The following is a 20,251-nucleotide window of genomic DNA, read 5'->3' as shown; positions in this document are numbered from 1 at the left end:
GTAGACACAAAAATGTAAATTTAGTTATAGATACATTGCATGAAAATATTGTATTTTTTTAACAATGTCTGTGTGGTATAGCGGGTCCAGAACTCATGTCAAAAGGGCCATTTTTTAAAATAAATAATCACCGCACTCGCGTCTTAGCGAGGGGGCATGGTGATGCGTGGCTGAAGTGGTTCCTGGGGTGATTTGCGGTGCGGGCGAGTCTTGCTTAAGTGCACAGGTGGGAAATCGTCCACATCCATAATTGTTTCCGGGAGCTGCTGATTGCCACAGCTGCCACGTCCTCCTCATAAACAGAAGCGTGAGGCGGCTAGGGGAGAAGAAAAAAGGAATGAAAAAGAAAGACGGAGGTTGTAGGAGAGCAGCATGGAGGGAGGGAGAGAGAGAGAGAGAGAGAGAGACGTTGCGAGCGAGGGCTTGCAGGCAGGCAGCTGCCAAGTGAGACCTAGCAGGGGTGTTTGGCCATCACCTAGGGCAGTTGGAAGTGGTCGCTCCCGTGGAACATTTTATGGAGGAACGTGAGTGACCGGTAGTAGGACGGCCGACTGCGTAAGGCCGAGAAGGCAGCGGGAGTCGGGAGGCTTGGGCGGTGAATTCCCTGGAGTGAGCATCCTGGTCATTAGGGAAGCCAAGTCTCGGTCTAGAGAGTGCAACCGAAGCCAGGGATTGGGAAGCCACCAGACCAGTAGAGTGGAGAGAAGGCTAGCTGCTGGTAGGGTGACCCTCCTGTTGAGAAGCCTGATGGGAGAAGCAGGGGAGCCGCCAGGTAAACGACGCCGGGCTTTGGATTTTTTTTAAAAGGACTGCTTCCAGCATTGTTTTAACTTTATTGTCGTTTTAATGGATTGTTTTTTTCTTCTGTGTTTTTTTTAACCTCCACTTCACAACTGCTTTTACGGATTATTTATTTAATGATTTGAATCACTGAACTTTTTAATTTGGACTTTGTTTTGTTGTTGTTGTTTTTAATAAAAGCACTTTACACTTTTTACACCATCCCTTTGCTCCATTTGTTGTGCCTCATGGCCATGCTCATCGGTAACATTACCGACGGTGCAGGGTTCAAGGGCTCCCAGACAGACGATAGGAGCATGCAGTGAACCCGCATTGTCACAGTCTGGATTACAAGGGCCCTCAGAAGCACTTCTATTCCAGTGAGAACCAGGGACAGCCTGTAGGTTCTACAAGCACTTCCTGGTGACGTCAGCTAACCTCTCTTTCTCACTCAGCCCCCATCTTCTGGGCAGTTTCACCACTACACACAGTAGAGAAAGAAAGTGGACCATCATTAACATATTGGCTGAAGGAGAGTGACATATGGAAACAGATTGTGGATACGACAGGTAGGACTGAGTGCTGAAAGACAGATGTGCAGTGGTGCTTTAGTACAAAGAGGAGATCTTGGATGCCTTAATTATATACAGGGTAGATTAATGTAAGCATAGGGCTTTAAAAAATACTTTACAACAAGAGGGAAAGTCAGCAGAGTTCAGCACTAGAGTGATATTCAGATCCTAGTCAGGAGTCTTAATTGCATATTGCACTCTAAGCCAACACTCAGTGAAAAGAGATATAAAAAATAAACTGAATGAATTGGTTACAGTAATAACCAATTGTTCTGTATCATTACTTAATTTTGTAAGATTCTTGTGTTCCAATAAAGACAAAACAATGGCATGAAATGTGACAGCAAATTAGGTTTGCACCCTGAGCAAAGAAATAAGTTCTGACTAAAATACAGTGGCATGCAAAAGTATTCAATCCCCTTGAAAGCGATCATATTTTTCTGCATGACAAAAGATTTGTACACATATTTATTCATTCAGTATTTTTAATGTATTGTTTTAGCATAAGAGTTCACATTTCCAAAGTTAAAATAAACTCTTTTCTGCAGATATATAGCAGAAGAAGAACTCAAAAGCCCTACACATTAATATTTTGTCAAGAACCCTTTTGTTGCAATTACAGCCTTAATTCGTCCGAAGTAAGTATGTACCAGTTTTGCACATTGTTCAGGAGTGATTCTTCCCCATTGCTCTTGGCTAGATAGATCCTCTAGGTAGGTGGGATGGCACCTCTAGGCAGCAGTTTTCAAACAGTACCACAGATTAAGATAAGTGCTTTGTCTTGGCCATTCCAAAACATTCACCTGTTTCTGAGCCATTCCAGTGTTGCTTTGGCCTTATGCTTAGGGTCATTGTTATGTTGAAAGATTAATCTTCTCCTGAGCCGTAGGTTCGTAGCAGACTGGAACAAGTTCTCCTGCAATATTGTGTGGTATTTGTGTCTATCCATGGTCTGTTCAACACTGAGACGATTCTCAATCCCAGCACATGAAAAGCATCTCCATAGCACAATGCTTCCACCACCATGTTTCACCATAGGTATGGTGTTTCTTCAGGCATTGTGGTCAGTGTTAGTTTTACACCACACATACCTCTTTGAAGACTGGTCAAAAAGTTCTGTTTTGGTCTCATCCGACCATAAAAGTTTCTCGCACATAACTAACTGGGTCTCTCTCATGCTTTGTAGCAAATGCTATACAGTGGAACCTCGGTCCACGACCATAATTCATTCCAAAACTCTGGTCATAAACCGATTTGGTCGTGAACCAAAGTAATTTCCCCCATAGGACTGTATGTAAATACAATTAATCCGTTCCAGACCGTACAAACTGTATGTAAATATATATTTTTTAAAGATTTTTAAGCACAAATATAGTTAATTATACCATAGAATGCACAGCGTAATAGTAAACTAAATGTAAAAACATTGAATAACACTGAGAAAACCTTGAACAACAGAGAAAACTAACACTGCAAGAGTTCGCGCTATAGTGCTACGAACCGCTCGCTAAAAACACTTTTTTTTAATGAGTTTTAAGCACATTTGAAAAATCCGTAATTGAATCAACCACCAAGAAAAGTAACATTGCAACAATGCACGCTATGAACCGATCGCTGTAAACAGAAGTAAAGTGGAGGTTAAAATCCAATAGAAAAAAGTCTTCATTAAATACAACGAGGTTAAAACAATGCTCAGATCTGTCTCTTTAAAAGCAAACCTGGTACATTCTTTAACTGCCTTCTCAGCCTCATGTGTCCAGCCGTCTCTCTCTTGTGTCTGTGTGTCTCTCTCGCGTCTGTGTGTGTGCGTCTCTCTCTCTCTCTCGCGTCTGTGTGTGTGTGTGTCTCACGCACACGTGTCTGTGTGTCTCTCTCTCTCTCTCTCGCTGCTCAGGGAATGCACAGGGAGAGACTGAACACGTGCAGAAATCATTGGCACGCACAAACCGAAAGGGAAACTGGCTTGTTCGTATACCGAGTCTGTGGTTGTGAACAGATGCAAAAGTTTGGCAAACGTTTTGGTTGTAAACCGATTTGTACGTGTTCCGAGATGTTCGTGAATCGAGGTTCCACTGTATGTGCTTTTATGTGGACTTTCTTAAGGAATGCCTTCTTTCTTGCTACCCTCATGAAGAGGCCTATTGTATGGAGAGCTCTTGAAATTGTGGAACCATGAACCTTCACTTCCGTTTCCGCCAATGAGTACTGCAGACTTCTGACAGTGATGGTTGAATTTTAGTAGCCTCTCTCACCAGTCAACATCTGTTGTTCCGATGTTTAGCTGTGAGGGATGGCCTGTTCTAGTAAGAGTTTCGGTGCCGTGATGAACCTTTCACTTTCTGATGACGGATCCAACAGTGTTTAAGGGGACATTCAAACTCTGATATTTTCTGTAGCCATTTCCTCTCTTGTGCATTTCAATGATTTTGTTTCTCACATAAACAGAATGCTCCTTTGCGCTCATTTTTGCAGTGATTGTCCAACAAAGACTGTGGCCCTTACAAATGGAGGCTTTTTATATTCAGAGAAATATAAAGGACTCATAAGTAGTACCTACTCATGTTAAAATTATGGTGAAGTGACTGTTGCCTTTGTGTCATTTGTGATTAATTTTGTAATTTGTGTAAACCTAAAACTTCCAAAGCACAGAGGTTTAAATACTAATGCAAACACTAGCTTTCGAGGTTTTCTTCTTCAATTACATACCTAAAGGAAATGGTTTATTTTGAATTGGAAATGTATTGTTACAGCATAAGAGTCCACATCAAAAATAGTGAATGGATAAATAATGTGTACAAACCTTTATTCATGCATAAAATTATGATGACTTATGGGACTTAAGGGATTGAATACTTTTGCACACCACTGTAAATCCGAGCTGCAGGTATAACATCTTCTCAGAGATTATGACCAATCATTGTCTATCAGATGGCACAATATTTTTCAACTTAAGGTTCCCTGATGAATGCCACTTTATTTCTTAGTAAATTGTTAAATAATCTCTCCAAATATCTATCTGTTGTATGTTTCTTTTTTAAAATGAATATATGTAAAATTCACATCTTGCCCTACTCCAAAGAATAAATAAATACACTTTATTCAAATTTTTTTACAGGAAGAAGCAACTCAGAAAGCTGTTCATTGTTTAATCTGACTGGTGGCAACATATCTGTCCAGAGTATTCCGATTAATACCAGTGGTAAGACTCTTAAATCATTTTTAAAAAGAGATTTATACTTTCATAATCTGCATGGTGCTTCATTGTCTAGTATATTTTTTCACGTTCTTCCATAATGCACATGGGTTTTCCTTCTGAATCCCTAAAGATGTGTATGTGGGTTAAACTGACAACTCCAGGTTGGCCCCTGTGTGAATATGGGCATGGGTATGTGCATAAGTGGACCCTGTAATGGACTGGCCCCCTGTCAAGGGCTACTTCATAACTTGCATCCAGTGCTTCCAGCATAGACTCAAAGCCACATGTGACCCTGAAGTGGATTACGTGGAATTAAGAATGTTACGATTTAATTTGAACTTGTAGGCTGGTAAGAAACTAAAAATGTGCAACAGCATTTTGCTCAATTTTATTGCCTGCCCTACCTTTTATTTTTGCTTGTACATTTCCTGTTGGGTTTACAAAGAAGTCCTTTTAATTACAGCTATAAAACAGAGCAATACAGCCTGACAAATGATACTAAAGACTCAATAAACAGTATCAAAGTTTAAACTGTATACAGAATAATGGGAGCGAACATAACTGGACTTAAATACTGAATGACCAGTGTATTGCAGTCTAGAGGTGGTGCACGATAAACTGTAAAGGGTTAGGTCAGACAAACAAATAAAAAACCCATTTAGCTGGTCCGTGTTTAGAAAAGCGAGTATGGAGAGTAAAGAACTAAACTACTGTAGCAGTATAGGACATATATGGCACAGAATAATGTTGTACTAGTACACAAACTACAAAATACAAACTGAAATGCCTTGTATAGAGACTATATGATATAAACAATGTGGGTTACTGCAGATAATGCACACAAAACTGGATTTGGTGTTTTTGTAAAGACCATGTGGTACTGATGGTATACAGTAAGCACTACATTACAAAGGTAGAGATGGTATTAGTTTGCAACTTGCATACAGTAATACTGAGATAGTGAATACAGACAGTCATAGTACAGACTGTACACTGAAGTGCGGTACATGATGGGAATTATAGAGACTATAAAATAATGATTCCGTTAATTTGAATACCATGTTACACAAATTGGGTTGGTTGTTGTCCAAAAACAGCTTGGTATAGGCCAGGGTAGTTTTAGTACACAGACTATTTCTTAGTATAGATTGAGATTGTTATTACTGTATACAGCTTAGCCAGGATAGAACAAATAGGTTACTTTGAACACAGCATATACAAATCAGATAACGTGACTAGCATAGCAAATATCTTTTATCATCTCAGTTGGTGTTAGAGTATACAAACTTTATGATGTACTGGAGGATGTTAGCATACAGACTACATAGCACAGCCTGGTATGGTCAACATAACCCTTCAGCTATTAAGTTTATCTTATTTGTTTGTCAGTTTACATCAAACAGTACAAAGAGTATTTCTCCCTGTACCTTCTGGTGTGAAAGTATCAAAAATACTTCAGTAATATAGAACTTGGCACATTGACACAAGGCAGCGGCCACATATCAATAAACAAAGCAATTACAATAAAATATAATGGGTCAAACTGAGGATGTCCGACATCTGAAGTGTGGCATCTTTACTAGTACACTAAACTGAAATGGTGCTAGTGTAAAGAATGCATATGCAAAAGTGGTAGCTAAATCTGCTGTATGGAGCACATACTGAGGTGCTAGGAAGAGGAATGAGCAGAAATATTACAGTGATGCAATTCCAGAACTAAAAATATGACTGTTACTGGCTAGGAGTCAATGTACTGTTGTTTAGATCTGAATACATGATCAACCAAAAGTTTTGACTGATTGGTGACAAAGCCATCATGAAAAGACACTGTGAAGTAAAAAGCACTAGCATTAAAAAGGAAATATTTGGAAATACAGTATCCACTTTCAAAAAGTCTCAATGGTAAATGAAAGTAGTCTTTAAAAATAATGCAGTTGTTAAACAAAATCTGTAATAGTTAAATGTAAATTAAAATAAAATGATGCAACTGTATTTCATAAGAATTAGATGACTTTGATTTTCTGCTTTTTTTAACAAGACGTTTGCAGAGGTACTGCCCAGCTATGATGCCGACTGGGGTGTGTTTATTATGACAAACGGCATAGGTATACACTTAGGCCATTAGGAGAAACAATAAAGGATGCCAGTTAGCACAGTCACTGCATAAAAATGAGGATGTTAGTAAATGTATTGTGTAGTGCAGTCTGGGAAGCCATTAATGCAGAGAAAGTAAATAGAAACTGCTTTGAGCAAACAGACTACAGTACAAACTGATAGTGTATTTAAGAGTTGTATTAACACTGCTTATGTTTCTTATTCCACTTGTAGCAGGCTTTTAAGTAAATCTAACCTACTTGATCCATTTTTCCTAGAATTGTGCAAATCATTGGTCCATCCAGATATAGCTCCATATTACATAAGTGTCAACACGTCCTTACCATTGCAGTGCATTTCAGTGTGTGATAGAAGACACAAGGACTATAGAAACTGCAACAATGGACAATGTCAGCTTGAGAACTCCGGCCCTGTGTGCTAGTAAGTCAACTAACCTGTTTATTCTATATGAACAGACAGCATAATGTAAGTGGGACAAGGAAAAGGTAGAAATAATCTAAAAGTACCTTTTTTTTAATTTTTGGTCATAAACATTTGTCATAATGCTTCTCCAATGAAAATCCAGGTTACCAAGAAGGTAGCTTGATGAGGCTTTCTGCGGTATTCTGTAAACTCTTTAAACATTAAATCTACAGGGTGTGAGAGATTCAGAACTTGTTAAAGGTCATGTCCATTATTCAAACTCAGAAGACCGCTCAGGACCAAACATGATTTTCTTCAGTTTGAATAAGCAGTGACAATTGTAAAAACTAAAACCTATTGTGCATGAAAAGTTGGGAATAATGAATAATAAGCACAAGGATAGAGAGACTTAAATAAAGCTTAAGTTTGTCTCAAATTTTCAATTGGCAATGATTTAAGTCTGAAAATGAGTTAACATTTTGAACTTTTCAGCTTTGCTATTTAGTTTTAAAAGATTTTCAGGTTTTAGGTGTCTCTGAACATAGCTGATCCATTTTCAGTTGTGACATCAGCCTGTGAGTCTGTTGCATGCAACTGGTGTACTGAAATCTTTGATTTGGAACAAAATCGACTGAAGTTAATTTCCAGTTAATATTGAAGATATGTTTCAGAAAAAAGGTAGAAAATTAAAATATGTACCAATTTTGGTTAAATCATATTCAATGTTTCCAAAGGTTTTTCTTTTTACTTTTACCATAAATTGAAAAGAAATATTTTAAAAGTTCGGAATGACAATATCTACATTGTTTTTAAAAATCCCTCAACTAGCAAAAGAAATCATGAAATCTCTAGCAAGATGGGGACATACTCACTTTGTGATACCCCATTACTTTTAGTATCCTGCACTTAAATGATATTCCATTTGTTGTTTTCTTGATGCTTCACTAACATTCAAACTCATTATTATACTACAAGAATCTGTGTTTCATCTGTTGGTTTGAAACTATTGATATTTTTTGCTTAATGAATGGTCCTTTTAAAGGATAAGTTTTTCAGGTCAAAGTTCTTCACAAACATGGTATAAAGGTATAAACATTTGTCATGTACAATTGTGCTCTAAAGTTAAGAATTTTCTATAAACAAACAAAAAATATATAATTATTATATAATTATATTATATATAATAATATAATTATATTATATATAATAATATAATTATATATATTATCTTGCCCATACTATTGATTTTGAAAGCCTAAAAACTTGCACTTGAGACAGCAAAAGGTTCGATATAAGAAAACATGCCATAAGGAATCTGGAAATAATTATTTTATTGTGTATTCCTGGTACTATTATCCTGATGGTAAGGTTAGGTTTTCTATTTACTTGGGGGAATTCTCACATAAATACAGAAATAAATCAAAACAAAACCAACCATGAGGCATGAAATGTTTACTGTGATTTGGTCTTTCAAGACGAAGCCATTCCCTGGGGGGAAAACGATTATAGCAGAAGAAGAAAAATGTTGAAATGGTGTGCACAATTTGTCTTCATTTAAAATAGCTGAATCTCATTATATTGGTGCTGTTCGTTCAAAGCATTTTACAATTTGTGTGTAATCCCAAGAGACGGATCAATACTCAACCATTATCTTGGACTTATTAGGCAAGATTTTAAGTTCTAAAGTTTTTGGTGATGCCCCAGGTCCCACTAGCCTCCATTCTAAAATGCCGATACAGGCAAGATATTTTTAAAAATTGATAGAAAATGCTCAACTTTAGAACACAATTTTATGTGGCAAATGTTTATGTACCATATTTGTGAAGAAAGAACATTGACTTGAAAAAATGCTAAACTTATCCTTCAAGAATGCAGACTACAGTCATTTCTGGAAATTATCCAATTCATCATCACCGTTATCATAACATATGTTAGCAAAGTCTGTTTCATTTGAAATAATAAAATACTACAGTAATCAGGTCAAGCATATAACATCATTTTTCCTCTCTTTGCAATGAACAAACAGAATAATGTAAAGCTCTTCATCTTTAGCATTTAAGTACCACAGTATTTGCTTCCATTTGGATACTAAATCCTTTACTCCTTTGTCATTTCTACAAATAAAAAAAATGCTCAAAAGTACATTAGTACATTAGTTCTTTTTCATTTTTTAATGACAAAAGTCAGGCAGGCCATTTCTTTAGAAATAAGTCACTTAGTCATAGGGCATATTGCCACAAATAATTCTGGTGACCTTGTGAAAGTCTTAAGTCCCTCAAAGTCTAAATACATTTGTTGAAAACGTAGTACTTGTGTGACTAAAGTGCAAGATAGGGAGGAAGAGCATTTTACTGAATACCTTCTTGATGAAACAAACCAACTAACCTTACGTTTTCCTGTTTCGTATCTTTCAGCTGCCGTTCAACAAGCTCACATTGGTATTCAGGAAGCCACTGCCAAGTTGCGATCAGTAAAGTTGGACTGTACATTGGGCTCAGCCTTGCAGTGGTTGTGATCCTGACCGCATTGACAGTCCTTATTGTTTACCTATACATGTACAAGAACAAAATGTACAGGTGGGTCATACACAAATGAGCAAGTAATTGTGAGCTACTGAACTAAATTCACATTTTACAATGTTTGAAACAATCTAGGCTGGGTTGCTCCATAAAATTGACATTTATGAACATTCTTGATTTTTCAGGAATGTGACAGCAATGTGTTTGGTCTTGAATGAAATTGGTTTTAACACAGAAAGTCACAGATGGTCCATATACTCAAAATAAACTTACATAGAAGAAACAGTCAGGGTGCATTAAATCGCCTCACATTTCCTCCAATGATCCAGATGTTTATCTGATGTTGCCAGACTGCACGAGTGGTATACAAAATGTGCTGGCTCAAGTTTAATTTTGAAGTTTTCTTTTCCCCAATAACTGTTTATTTGTATTCTTGTTTGATCATCTTTAAGATAGTTTGTCAGGATGTAAGTACACTTAGAAGTTTCAAACATGTGGATTTCTATTTGAAATTTTCTTTTTTTTTTCCAGGTATGATTTTTTTGGTTATTCAGTCTTTGAAGCTTTATATTGTTTGACCATAGTCAGCTTGCAGTTCCACTGTGTGTTGGGAGTTGGTACTATAAAAGTATCTCTATTCTTTAAATCATACAGTAATAGCAACGCCATGCTGAGGAACAGAGGAAGAAAATATTAAGTGTATTTTACAACAATATAGCTGGAAGCTTCATTTGTAAATTCATCTGTTTATTACAGATATTATACTCAGAAAGATATACTAGGTTTAGGACAAAGCGTAACTGAAATGGATACTTTTTTCCAAACTTCTGCATCTCATTATTTTGAAGTAATCACATGCATTTGCTTTTCTGCCTTTGCTGTTGAGTGGTTACTGTTATGCTGTCTTTTAATACTTTGGCAGTCGTACTATACAGTATATGTTGATAGATCTTCATTTTGTGTAATTTTTATGGCATTACTCAGCGGATATTTTATCATCACTGGTAGCCTAATATATTATCAAATAGAGTGTCTCTCCCTCACATGACATTTACTGGAGACAGTCTTCTTTCTTGGTTGCCCCTTAAAGCCATTGCTGCTATTGCTCTAATCTCTTAAGCAGCTCCAAAGAGGTTTTCTGCTGTCTCCTGCCTGCATAACCATGTTGCTGGTCCTGCCAGAAGCAACACAACATGCCTTCTCATTCCCTAACACCGTGAGACAGGATCCTTCCAAGACTCTGTGATGGCCATGTGGTCAGGGCACTGGAATTAAGCACAGAAGCAGTGTCCATTTTTATTAAGTGTCTCAAAGTTGGAAAACCATCCTAACTTACTCAAAAATGACATAGTGACACAAATCTGGTGCCATTCTTAGTGTTAGGAGTAAAAGCATTTTATCAATTTTAGTAATTTAGGAAACTACTCCTACCTGCCCTAACTTGGTAGGTGCTAACAGAAGATCCCTGCCACATCCATCACAGTAAAGGCAGAATGTTTCAACACTGGACAACAATGAATTTGTAAAAAGATATTTATTTGACAGAGATAGGATAATATCCGTAGCAAATATTGCACATCATGTTATGGCTCCATCTATGTGAGGAAGCCATGGACTGTCAGGCAAAATGAAAGTGATGGCAACGTTAAGTTTTTCACCCACAGAGGAAATGCAGCTTTGTGACTGTGATGATCTGGGTATGTCACAACCACCCATTTATTGAAATGTACACCAAAATGTGAATATTTTTACAACGTAGGAAGTAGTGAAGATTTATTCATTTCAGCACCTCCCCAACGTGAGGTAATTTTAAATCAAGTTGCAATCACGCAGATCACTGGGTTTCTTGGAGTTGCTGGTGCGATTGACAGCATACACAAAGATTGTTAACCTAAGTGAGAATGAGCATGCATATATGAATTGCAATCTATATCACAATATATCACAACACAGACAGTTATGGATGCAAACTGTATTTTAATGACTGCTGAGATGGAAAGACTGAGGCACATACCAAGTCACAGTTAACCCCAACAACAGGTGCATTTATTTAAAAATGCGTGATATCCAAAACCATACTTTCAATCTCCTTTCTGCTGTTACGACAATGGGAAATCCAGTGTAAAGTAACAGTTCCTGAATCGAGCCATGGCTATTCCTGTGCCGTCCTGATCGTCTTCCAGTCGCATGCAATGCCTCTCTCGGTGAACTTCACTTATCTTCTGCGAGGCTCTATTTATTCAATGCTGTGGGAGTCTCCATCTACCTTCTTGCACCTTTTCAGGCTTGTAACAAGTAACATGAATGTTCCTGGAGTTTGTGGAATGCAGATTTTAGTGTGCCTGTGTGGCATTTTGCTGTCAATCACCCATTCAGCCCTGCCCATCTTCTGGTTAATATGCTAGCTCCTACACTATTATTCTTCATATTGCTGCAAAGTGACAACAATTACGGGCAGCTTAGCAAATATCCCACCTTATTATGTTTTCCTTATTCTTCTCTTAATAATTTGAATATTACTGTTGTCATTGCACTGAAGACTTTGTACTAGTAAAACTACAAAACAGCATCAGGATTCCCCAGGAAAGTATAAAATGGCTTCATGAGTGCCTTTTTTGCAGTTTGGGGTTTTGTAAAATTCATATGAATGGCATCATTCATTCTAAAATGTGGCCTCTTCCTCCTACTGGGAGAGGGTGTAGGATGCTTCATAGTTACTTGTCATTTCCTACTCAAGGGTAGGACAAATTCTTATCCCAGTCAGACCTTTAATGCAGTTCCTCAGAGTACTTCTGAGACACCTGATAAATAAAGACACAGGTCTTAAAAGTTCTGCTCTGATCTCAGGATGGCTCCATATCTTCTGACAGCATTTCAGGTGCGCATAGCCACGCTAGAATTTTCAGTGGCCAAAAATACCACTGATACTGTACTTTCTTGTGTTATAATAGCGTTAAGCTTTTCTTATAATCTAATAATACTTTAATGCATTTCCACCATTATTTGTTGTAACCAATCATTCCTCACCCCCCAATAAAATTCAAATTGGAAAGCAAAGAGCAGAAGCAAAAGCAATGAATATTCAGGCAGTTGAAAAGTCAATTCCGGTTTCAGACAGTGTAGCACATACCACAATTAAAACAGAGTAATAGAGGGTTGTTTTAAATGAGAATAATTAAGCAGTAATCTATAATGACAACTACATTGCAATAATCATTAAAGATTAATGTGTTCCATTCATGATAACTGCAAATAGGGAGATGAGATAAGGATGTATTACTACTGAAAAATCTTTCAGTAACGTATTCAAAACAGATAAAGTCCAAACAAGTGACTAGTAGCAGGTTTAGAGAATGGAGATAAAAATATTCTTCATATAATGAGCTTCAATGGAGACTCAAAGTGAACAACAACAATGCCAAAACATCCACGGAAAAAAAATTAACTCGCATTACTTGTGTTGCCTAATCCAAATGTTAGGTATTTAGTCATACAAGTATTTATACTAAAATATTGTAAAATAAACCATTTCCAGAAAATCATCCCCTACAAAGCATTCACAATATGATGCTTTTGAACTAAAGACTCACCTCTCACCGAGTTTAAATCCCACCTCTGTACATATAATGCATGGTTTTCACATGTTGTCCACTTGTCTTTATGGATTTTCTTCTCAAACGGAAAAAAATATAAAAGAAAAAAAAATGCATGTTTGGTTAATTAAGGATTCTTAATTAGCCACTGTATGAAGACACGTACAAACAGACCCTGCAATGGACAGATGTCCTAACTAAGGTAGATTCCTGCCTTGTGCCCACTGCTGCCTGGAGAGTTAGATTAGAAGATTTGAACAATCGAGAACAGGCCATTCAGCCCAACACCGCTCAGTGTTGTCCACTTAATTCCTCCAAAATAACATCAAGTCTAGTTTTGAAAGTCCCTAAAGTCCTATTGTTCACCACACTACCTGGTAACTCATTCCATGGGTTTGTGGTTCCTCTGTGAAGAAAAACCTCCTAATGTTTGTGTGAAATTTACCTTTAACACGTTTCCAACTGTGTCCCTGTGTTCTGGATGAACTCATTAAAAAGTATCAGTCTTGATCCACTGAACTAATTCTCTTTCAAAACCGTGTCATCTCTTAATCTTATTTTCTTTAAACAAATGGCTGATCTCTTTTAATCTTTCCTCATAACTCATCCCCTAAAGTCCTGGGATCAGCCCATTCATGATCAGCAACCTCAAAACAGCATAAAATGACACTCCACATGTCTGTATTGCCAATCCCCATTTTTTCCAAAGTTTTGATCCCTTGTATCCCATTACTGTGTAAACTGCCTTGGGTCAGTTGACATGGCATGTATCCTTCTGGCATCCAGAGGTCCTTCTGATTATTTTTGCTGAAAACACCTCTTGGTATACGCTTTATCATAAGGGTGCAATTTTCTGCCAAAAATATAGTCTACAAATTGTATAAAAATGAGGATTTTTTCATGTGTAGAGGGACAAATATACTGTATAGGGAAACGGCAAAAAGCATGTCAGTTTTTTTGTACCACTGAGTCAGGGGGCATCAGACAAAAAAAAAAGTGATGTTTTTAGTGCTCAGAAGTAATTCTAATGAACACAATGGCAAAGTTACTCAAATACTATTACAATTCTCTATTTAACCCATTTTTCTCCACGAAGTATCAATTATGATTTTTTTTAACATATAAAACTATCTGTATTGCTAGGACTAGGCTGAAAATGCTTTGGTTACTGGTCTGAGACAAACACTAAAAACTGAAGAGAACACAACATAAAAGACTGCAGTTCAAGAATTTGAATTCTGTTGATGGTAATTCAAACTGCAGGGCAATTATGACATGTTTATGTCAGTGACAGACTGATAACTCAAATAAAAGTAACATTTTAGCCATGTACAGAGAATAAACATATGGTGAGGTTTAGATTCAATAGGGCTGGCTGTAATAAGGTCTATTATCAATTACCTTTGAATGGGTAACTAAGGGGGCAATTATCTTTTCACACAGACAATATAGGTGGTGGATAACTTTATTGCTTAAATATGTTTGGTAGCAGTTTAGAAATAGTGTAACATGTTTAGTTTGGTTCCCTTTATTACTATATTTTGCTTAAATATCTGAAGACATTGTGACAAATACGCAAAAATAAAGGATATCAGTGCAGGTGCAATGATACATTGACAGTGATATGAAAATGTATTTACTGCCTTTCTTTTTCCCTTGTTGTCTGAAAATATTTGTTCCATGTGCTACTTAAACAGAGGCACGCCACGTAAAACACAAAGAGCTGCAGAATCCGGCATCACCACATGTTTCAAGTCTACCGGAATTCTAATGAAGCCTTCTGCCAAGAAACTTTTTAAAATGTATCTCAGCAGTCCAGAAAATTACTTAAAATAGGATAAATGCTCTTTAGATAATCTTTTTGTAACAACAAATAATGTAGGATGGTAGGTACGTTGGTTGGTCGGTTAAAGATTATTTCCAACCTGAAAAGGAAAGAAAATGAAAGGCACAATGTTTCAGTTGCAAGGTTTACATTAGGTGTGCAACAGAAAAGGAAAGAGCAAGTAACATACATAGGAGGAGAAGGATGGAGCAAAGCCAGGACAGATGAAAACAGAAAGGGTGAGAGCAGGTGAGAAACAGCGCTATTGGAGAAGATTAAGATTTGGAAATATATGTGATCCAAGGCGAACAATGAGCTTAGCTTCATCTGCTTTTCTTTGAAAAGTATTTTTGAAGCCCTGTGAAAAAATACAAACAGGGGCATCAGTGTGGCTATGATCAAGGATATGAAGTATTCTGCATTTAGCTTTTTGGGTGTTGGTGCAATTTTTACAAATGGCACAGTGGCTCCTGTTACAGCTCAAAGTGCCTTGTGGAGAATGTGACTCTCCTCTGTGACGTGAGCTGCGGAAGAGAAGTTTGTGCAAGTTGAGTGTTGGATGGAAGGACATCAAAGTTAGAGTTAGGAAAAAGGCTCCCATGGGAGTATCAGTCTTCAAAATTGTGAAATTATGTTTCACGTGTTGTTTGGAGCCGGCAAGGGTGGCAGGTAGAGAGAGAGAGAGAAAGTGTTAGGGTGAAATGGGAACACCAGCAGGATACGGGTTTCATTACTGGGGTTCCACACACACACACTGGTGAAAAAAATGTTAGAAAGCAAGATTAGTAGATGACAGTAATACACCTTAAAACTGAGAGTTTTAAGTATATTAAAACAATGTAATACTTTTGGGAATATACCAAAAAGGTGCAGTAGTACTATTAGGTTTTATTTCCATTTCCTACTATTTGTAGCTTTTGCTTTTTTCTTTGTACCAACAGGATTCACCATAGCAATGTAGACAGGATTGAACAATGGTACGAGGAAGATTTTGTATGGTGCAATCCTAAAGTGCAGACCACATCTGTTACTCAAGGTAATAGTTAACAGCATGATTTTAATTAGTAATAGGAAAATGCATGTACGGTTTTCATGTGGAAAATGCTACCTAGCAGTCCTTCATAACCAAAACTGTCTAGCACCAAAAAAATGTATTTCCTAGAGTTGTTACATTACTGCTGCCTTATATAATGTACAATAAACACCACAATATAACAATATGAACCCAACATTGTCTTTCTTACGCTAAACATCTCCAGTATGTATTGTACTTTTTAGATTTTTACACTATTTCATCACTTTTTCCAAACTTGTAATTATACTTCTTTTAAACCAAAAAAAGCTTGATCGATTTATTGGTCTGTACACTACACTCTCAGTGTGATCATATGATCATAGAATTCAGGTTAATTTGAAATAACTAAAAAGAGCTTGATGATAATCGTTTGCTCTAGACTGGATATTAAACATTATTTTCTCTTTTTATATAGTTTCTGAAAGCAACTGGACACAGCTTGATGAAGGTACTACTAGCTCAATGGAAGGCTCAAGCCATGAAGTCCTGGTTAGTATTAGACTAAATAAGGTCATGTATGGTTAGTCTCTTGGAACAGGTACTAATTCAAAAAGGGCTCACAATGTAACAATTTACAGCATAACTTTATTAGAACACTATTTTGAAATAAAACTAACAGAGTATGTGCATTAGAAAGAGAAAAGCCAGAAGAATAAAATAAAAGGTCAGCATAGCAGATCTGAGAGAGTTAATAATTAAAGACATTTCATTATAGAATTCATATCTAGACCAAATAAGCAAAATGACGTGAGAGACAAAAATATTGCTATTGAAAAGCAGAAAGAAGATAGAAAGAAGTGCCTGGTAAAAAGACAGGTTTTCTAATTGACACAAACTCTCTCCAAAAGTATATTAAAATGAATTACCCATCTACAGTCTAATAACATTCTAATTTTGAAAGTGGACTATCATTCCATTTGTTGTCAGCAAAGTCAGTCAACCTCATACATACCCAGACATGCTCATTCCAAGTCATTGTAAATTGAAATCATACATTAAAAATTATGTTAACAGTTAAACAATGTTAAATTACCCAAAATGAAGTGTATAAACAGCATTAATGATACTGTTTAAAAGACCTGCATTAAACAATTCATGTTTTTTTATATATATTTTAGTTTACTACTGAGACAGAATAAAATGGGCAAAAGATGTCAACTACAGTGCAGATCGGACCTCAGAAAGGAACACTGAAAAAAGTTGAGTGCTTGAGTGAAACAGAATATCTTGAAACATGGAAGATTCACAAACCTTGGACCTGGACTGTAACATTACCTGGCATTCCTACAAACTGTTTAAAATGGTGGCCTCTAGCAATAAAAAAAAACACAATAGAATGCTAGCAACCACAGTCTATGGATTGATCTATTTGACACACGATCTTAATGTGTTACTGTCTATCTGTAGCTAAAAGCCTTGATAAATTAACCTATACAGGTTATATGATGATAGCTGGTTGCTTATTCATTCTTAATGGTTTAGCACTGCATTCCTTGCATTTTAAATGAAGGAAAAAAATGAAATACTTGTGTGTACACTTGAATGAATATTTGAAACTTTTCATAAAATGTACAACAATCTGCAGTTTTACCAAACACCAGTTAGAATATCATTGAACAAAAGCAACACATGTATAAGCTGGATTCAGTGTTTCACTTTATAACATTTTTTTAATTCAACAATTTGGTAAAGAGACATATTTAATCTACATTTTGCTGTAACTTACTTGTATTACTCTTCATGTTCTCTGTTGTGCACTTGTCACCTTGTACTGTATATTTAACCTCAATACTTTCTCTATTTATTTTTTGTTATTTAAAAAAATGCTTAGTGGTGTGCAGTACATATTAAAAGCAGTACCTAGTTTTAACTAGCATTTCAGTTGTTACTTTCTTTGAAGCACACCGACTTCTGCAGGCGTCTGGTAGGTAAAGCCTCTCCTAATGCTGCAAACACATTTAAATCAACAATCCATAATATGCTGCAGAAGCTAGCAAACAATGTTAAACAGATTAGTATACAGCTTCAACACTTCTATGGACAATGTGTAACATCCTATGGCTGCATGGTCATTAAGTTATGTTTGCTTCCGTTTCAAATAAATTAAAATATGCCAAATGAGATCAACAAGCTTATGTAATTGGGCATCAATATACCAGTTTGATAAAGCAAGTATAATACCTTCAGTTTCAAAATATGCTTTAATAAGAAAAGTAAAAGAAAACACTGCTACTTTATTATTTAAGAATATTCTGTCAATATAACAATGATAATATGCTAATAAAACACAAAACTGTTGAATTGAGTCATTTTGCCTTACAACTTTAAAAGCAAACTAGATAACAAAAATTCCTCATTGTATAATTTCAGTGAAACATGCTAAATGAATAAGATTGGTCAGAACAATCAACACTGGCCACATCTGACTAAACCAAAGCAAACTATAGCCATATCAAGACTTAATAAAATAAACAAACAATGGAAAACAACTTTTATGTTAGGAGAAAAAAAATCCATCAAGGGTGCTTCACTCCCCATTCGTCTCAATCCGTTTCAAGAGTTGAGGTGGAAACATAAATGGATTCAGTGGGCAGAACCCTGCTTCAGACCAGAATTTCTTACTTGTACCTGGAACACCCTGCTCAGATGAGGATTGGGTGCTCTTTGTTGATTGATCGTTTTCTGGAGATTTTTCTGCAGCCATGGTTCTGTCTTTTTCTTGGCAAATTTCTGCAGTGCTGGAACATGCTGACCCATCTTTTTCATTTTCTTTTGACCTACAAGTCACTGTGCTCTCTGGATTTATGCCACATTTATTATTAGTCTGACTGGTGGGGTTTCCTAAAAGGGGCACTTCATGGCCAACAGTTGCACTCTCATTTCCTTCCGAAATACTTGAAACTAGAGGAGTCTTGCAAACCTTTCTGGTGCTGGCATCATTGCTTTGCTTCCGACAGGCTGAAGGAGCAGATATTAACATAGCATAACACTGGCGCACATGGAGTTGCAACTCTTTCCCATCAAGCAATAAAAGCTCTTCAGGCAGGGACAAAATAAGATCCAAAATGACAGCAGACTCTAAAAAAAAAACAAAAAAAAAACAAAGAAAACAGATATTAATAAAAATGTTTAACCGTCTAAAGGGAAGCCTAAAATGAAGGTTTCCTTTTTTCTTTTATTGAATTTATTAAAAGAAAGCATCATTCCATACAAGCAATTCAAACTTGACAAAACTAAGTTCAATTCATCCCCCACCAATGAGAAAGAGAGGAAGGCCAACAGCCAGAGTAAAACTTTTAAGAGTATGGAAAAGGGGAGAGAATCTCCACAATACAAATGTTTATTATAAAATGTTATTAATTAGATCCTGTCAGGTTTTAAAATTAAAGTTTCCCTTATATGAAATACACAAACAGTAATTTGTACTATATGCAATGTTTTTAGCATAGCTTAGTTTTTCCAAGCTCAGACTTGAAACTTGACGCATATGTTTTCTCAGTAGAACTTTTAGCCTTGCTCATGGTGAGAGGAAGTGGCAGGAAATACAAAAAGTCTGAATTAAGAGTAAACCACCACAATACGGGGTGTTTATAAGAAATGTAATGATTAACTACATAAGGTAAAAGTACATAATAAACAGGAATTATTGCATCAAATATTTGAAACACTAACATGCGTTCTTCAGTACAAATCTTTAAAGTTGAAATATTCGCAGTTGTAATAATTGACCTGGAAATAGTTTAAAACAACACCCCACACGCTTATGTTTGAAATTTTTCATTTTTAACCTACTGGGAGTGGCTCTTAGAGGGCTGGTATCACCGGTAAAGAATCAAATATCAAAAGTATAATTATATTCATGATCAGCAACCTTGAAATAGCATAAATGGACACTCCACATTTCCAATCCCCATTTTTTTTCTAAGTTTTATGAAAAGGAGTAACTTTAGCCCATCACATCTCATTAGGGTGTGAACCCCTGGGGGTCCAAAGATGTGGCATCCACAGTTTTGAGTCATTCTGCTCATTTTTGCTAGACAGGTATCGGTTTACTCTTAATCATACAACGGTGTAACTTCCTCCAAAATTACAGTCGAAAATATTAGGTTCTTTTGGTCTAGAGAACCAAAAAACTGGAGAAACCCCAAAAAACTTGACATCTTGGATAACTAGA

The 20,251-nt window shown here is 36.5% G+C and overlaps 2 protein-coding genes across 2 annotated transcripts in view; one reads left to right on the top strand and one right to left on the bottom strand.

The window, feature by feature from the left end:
- The window catches only part of muc3a (mucin 3A, cell surface associated), a 104,115-nt gene extending 87,504 nt beyond the window's left edge, over positions 1 to 16,611 (top strand). Inside the window, exons 4-8 of the mRNA XM_039749657.1 lie at positions 4,468 to 4,551; positions 6,921 to 7,083; positions 9,480 to 9,641; positions 15,944 to 16,038; positions 16,493 to 16,611. Of these exons, the coding sequence (XP_039605591.1) occupies positions 4,468 to 4,551; positions 6,921 to 7,083; positions 9,480 to 9,641; positions 15,944 to 16,038; positions 16,493 to 16,602 (614 nt within the window). The 3' untranslated portion in view covers positions 16,603 to 16,611. The remainder of the gene's footprint in view (positions 1 to 4,467; positions 4,552 to 6,920; positions 7,084 to 9,479; positions 9,642 to 15,943; positions 16,039 to 16,492) is intronic.
- A 31-nt stretch (positions 16,612 to 16,642) lies between these two features.
- snapc2 (small nuclear RNA activating complex, polypeptide 2) overlaps positions 16,643 to 20,251 on the bottom strand; it is a 44,137-nt gene continuing 40,528 nt past the window's right edge. The window contains exon 6 of the mRNA XM_039747389.1: positions 16,643 to 19,155. Within this exon, the coding sequence (XP_039603323.1) occupies positions 18,605 to 19,155 (551 nt within the window). The 3' untranslated portion in view covers positions 16,643 to 18,604. The remainder of the gene's footprint in view (positions 19,156 to 20,251) is intronic.

The sequence above is a fragment of the Polypterus senegalus genome, chromosome 3, assembly GCF_016835505.1.
Source record: "Polypterus senegalus isolate Bchr_013 chromosome 3, ASM1683550v1, whole genome shotgun sequence".
Classification (NCBI taxonomy): domain Eukaryota; kingdom Metazoa; phylum Chordata; class Cladistia; order Polypteriformes; family Polypteridae; genus Polypterus; species Polypterus senegalus.
This window is presented reverse-complemented; position numbering and strand designations above follow the sequence as displayed.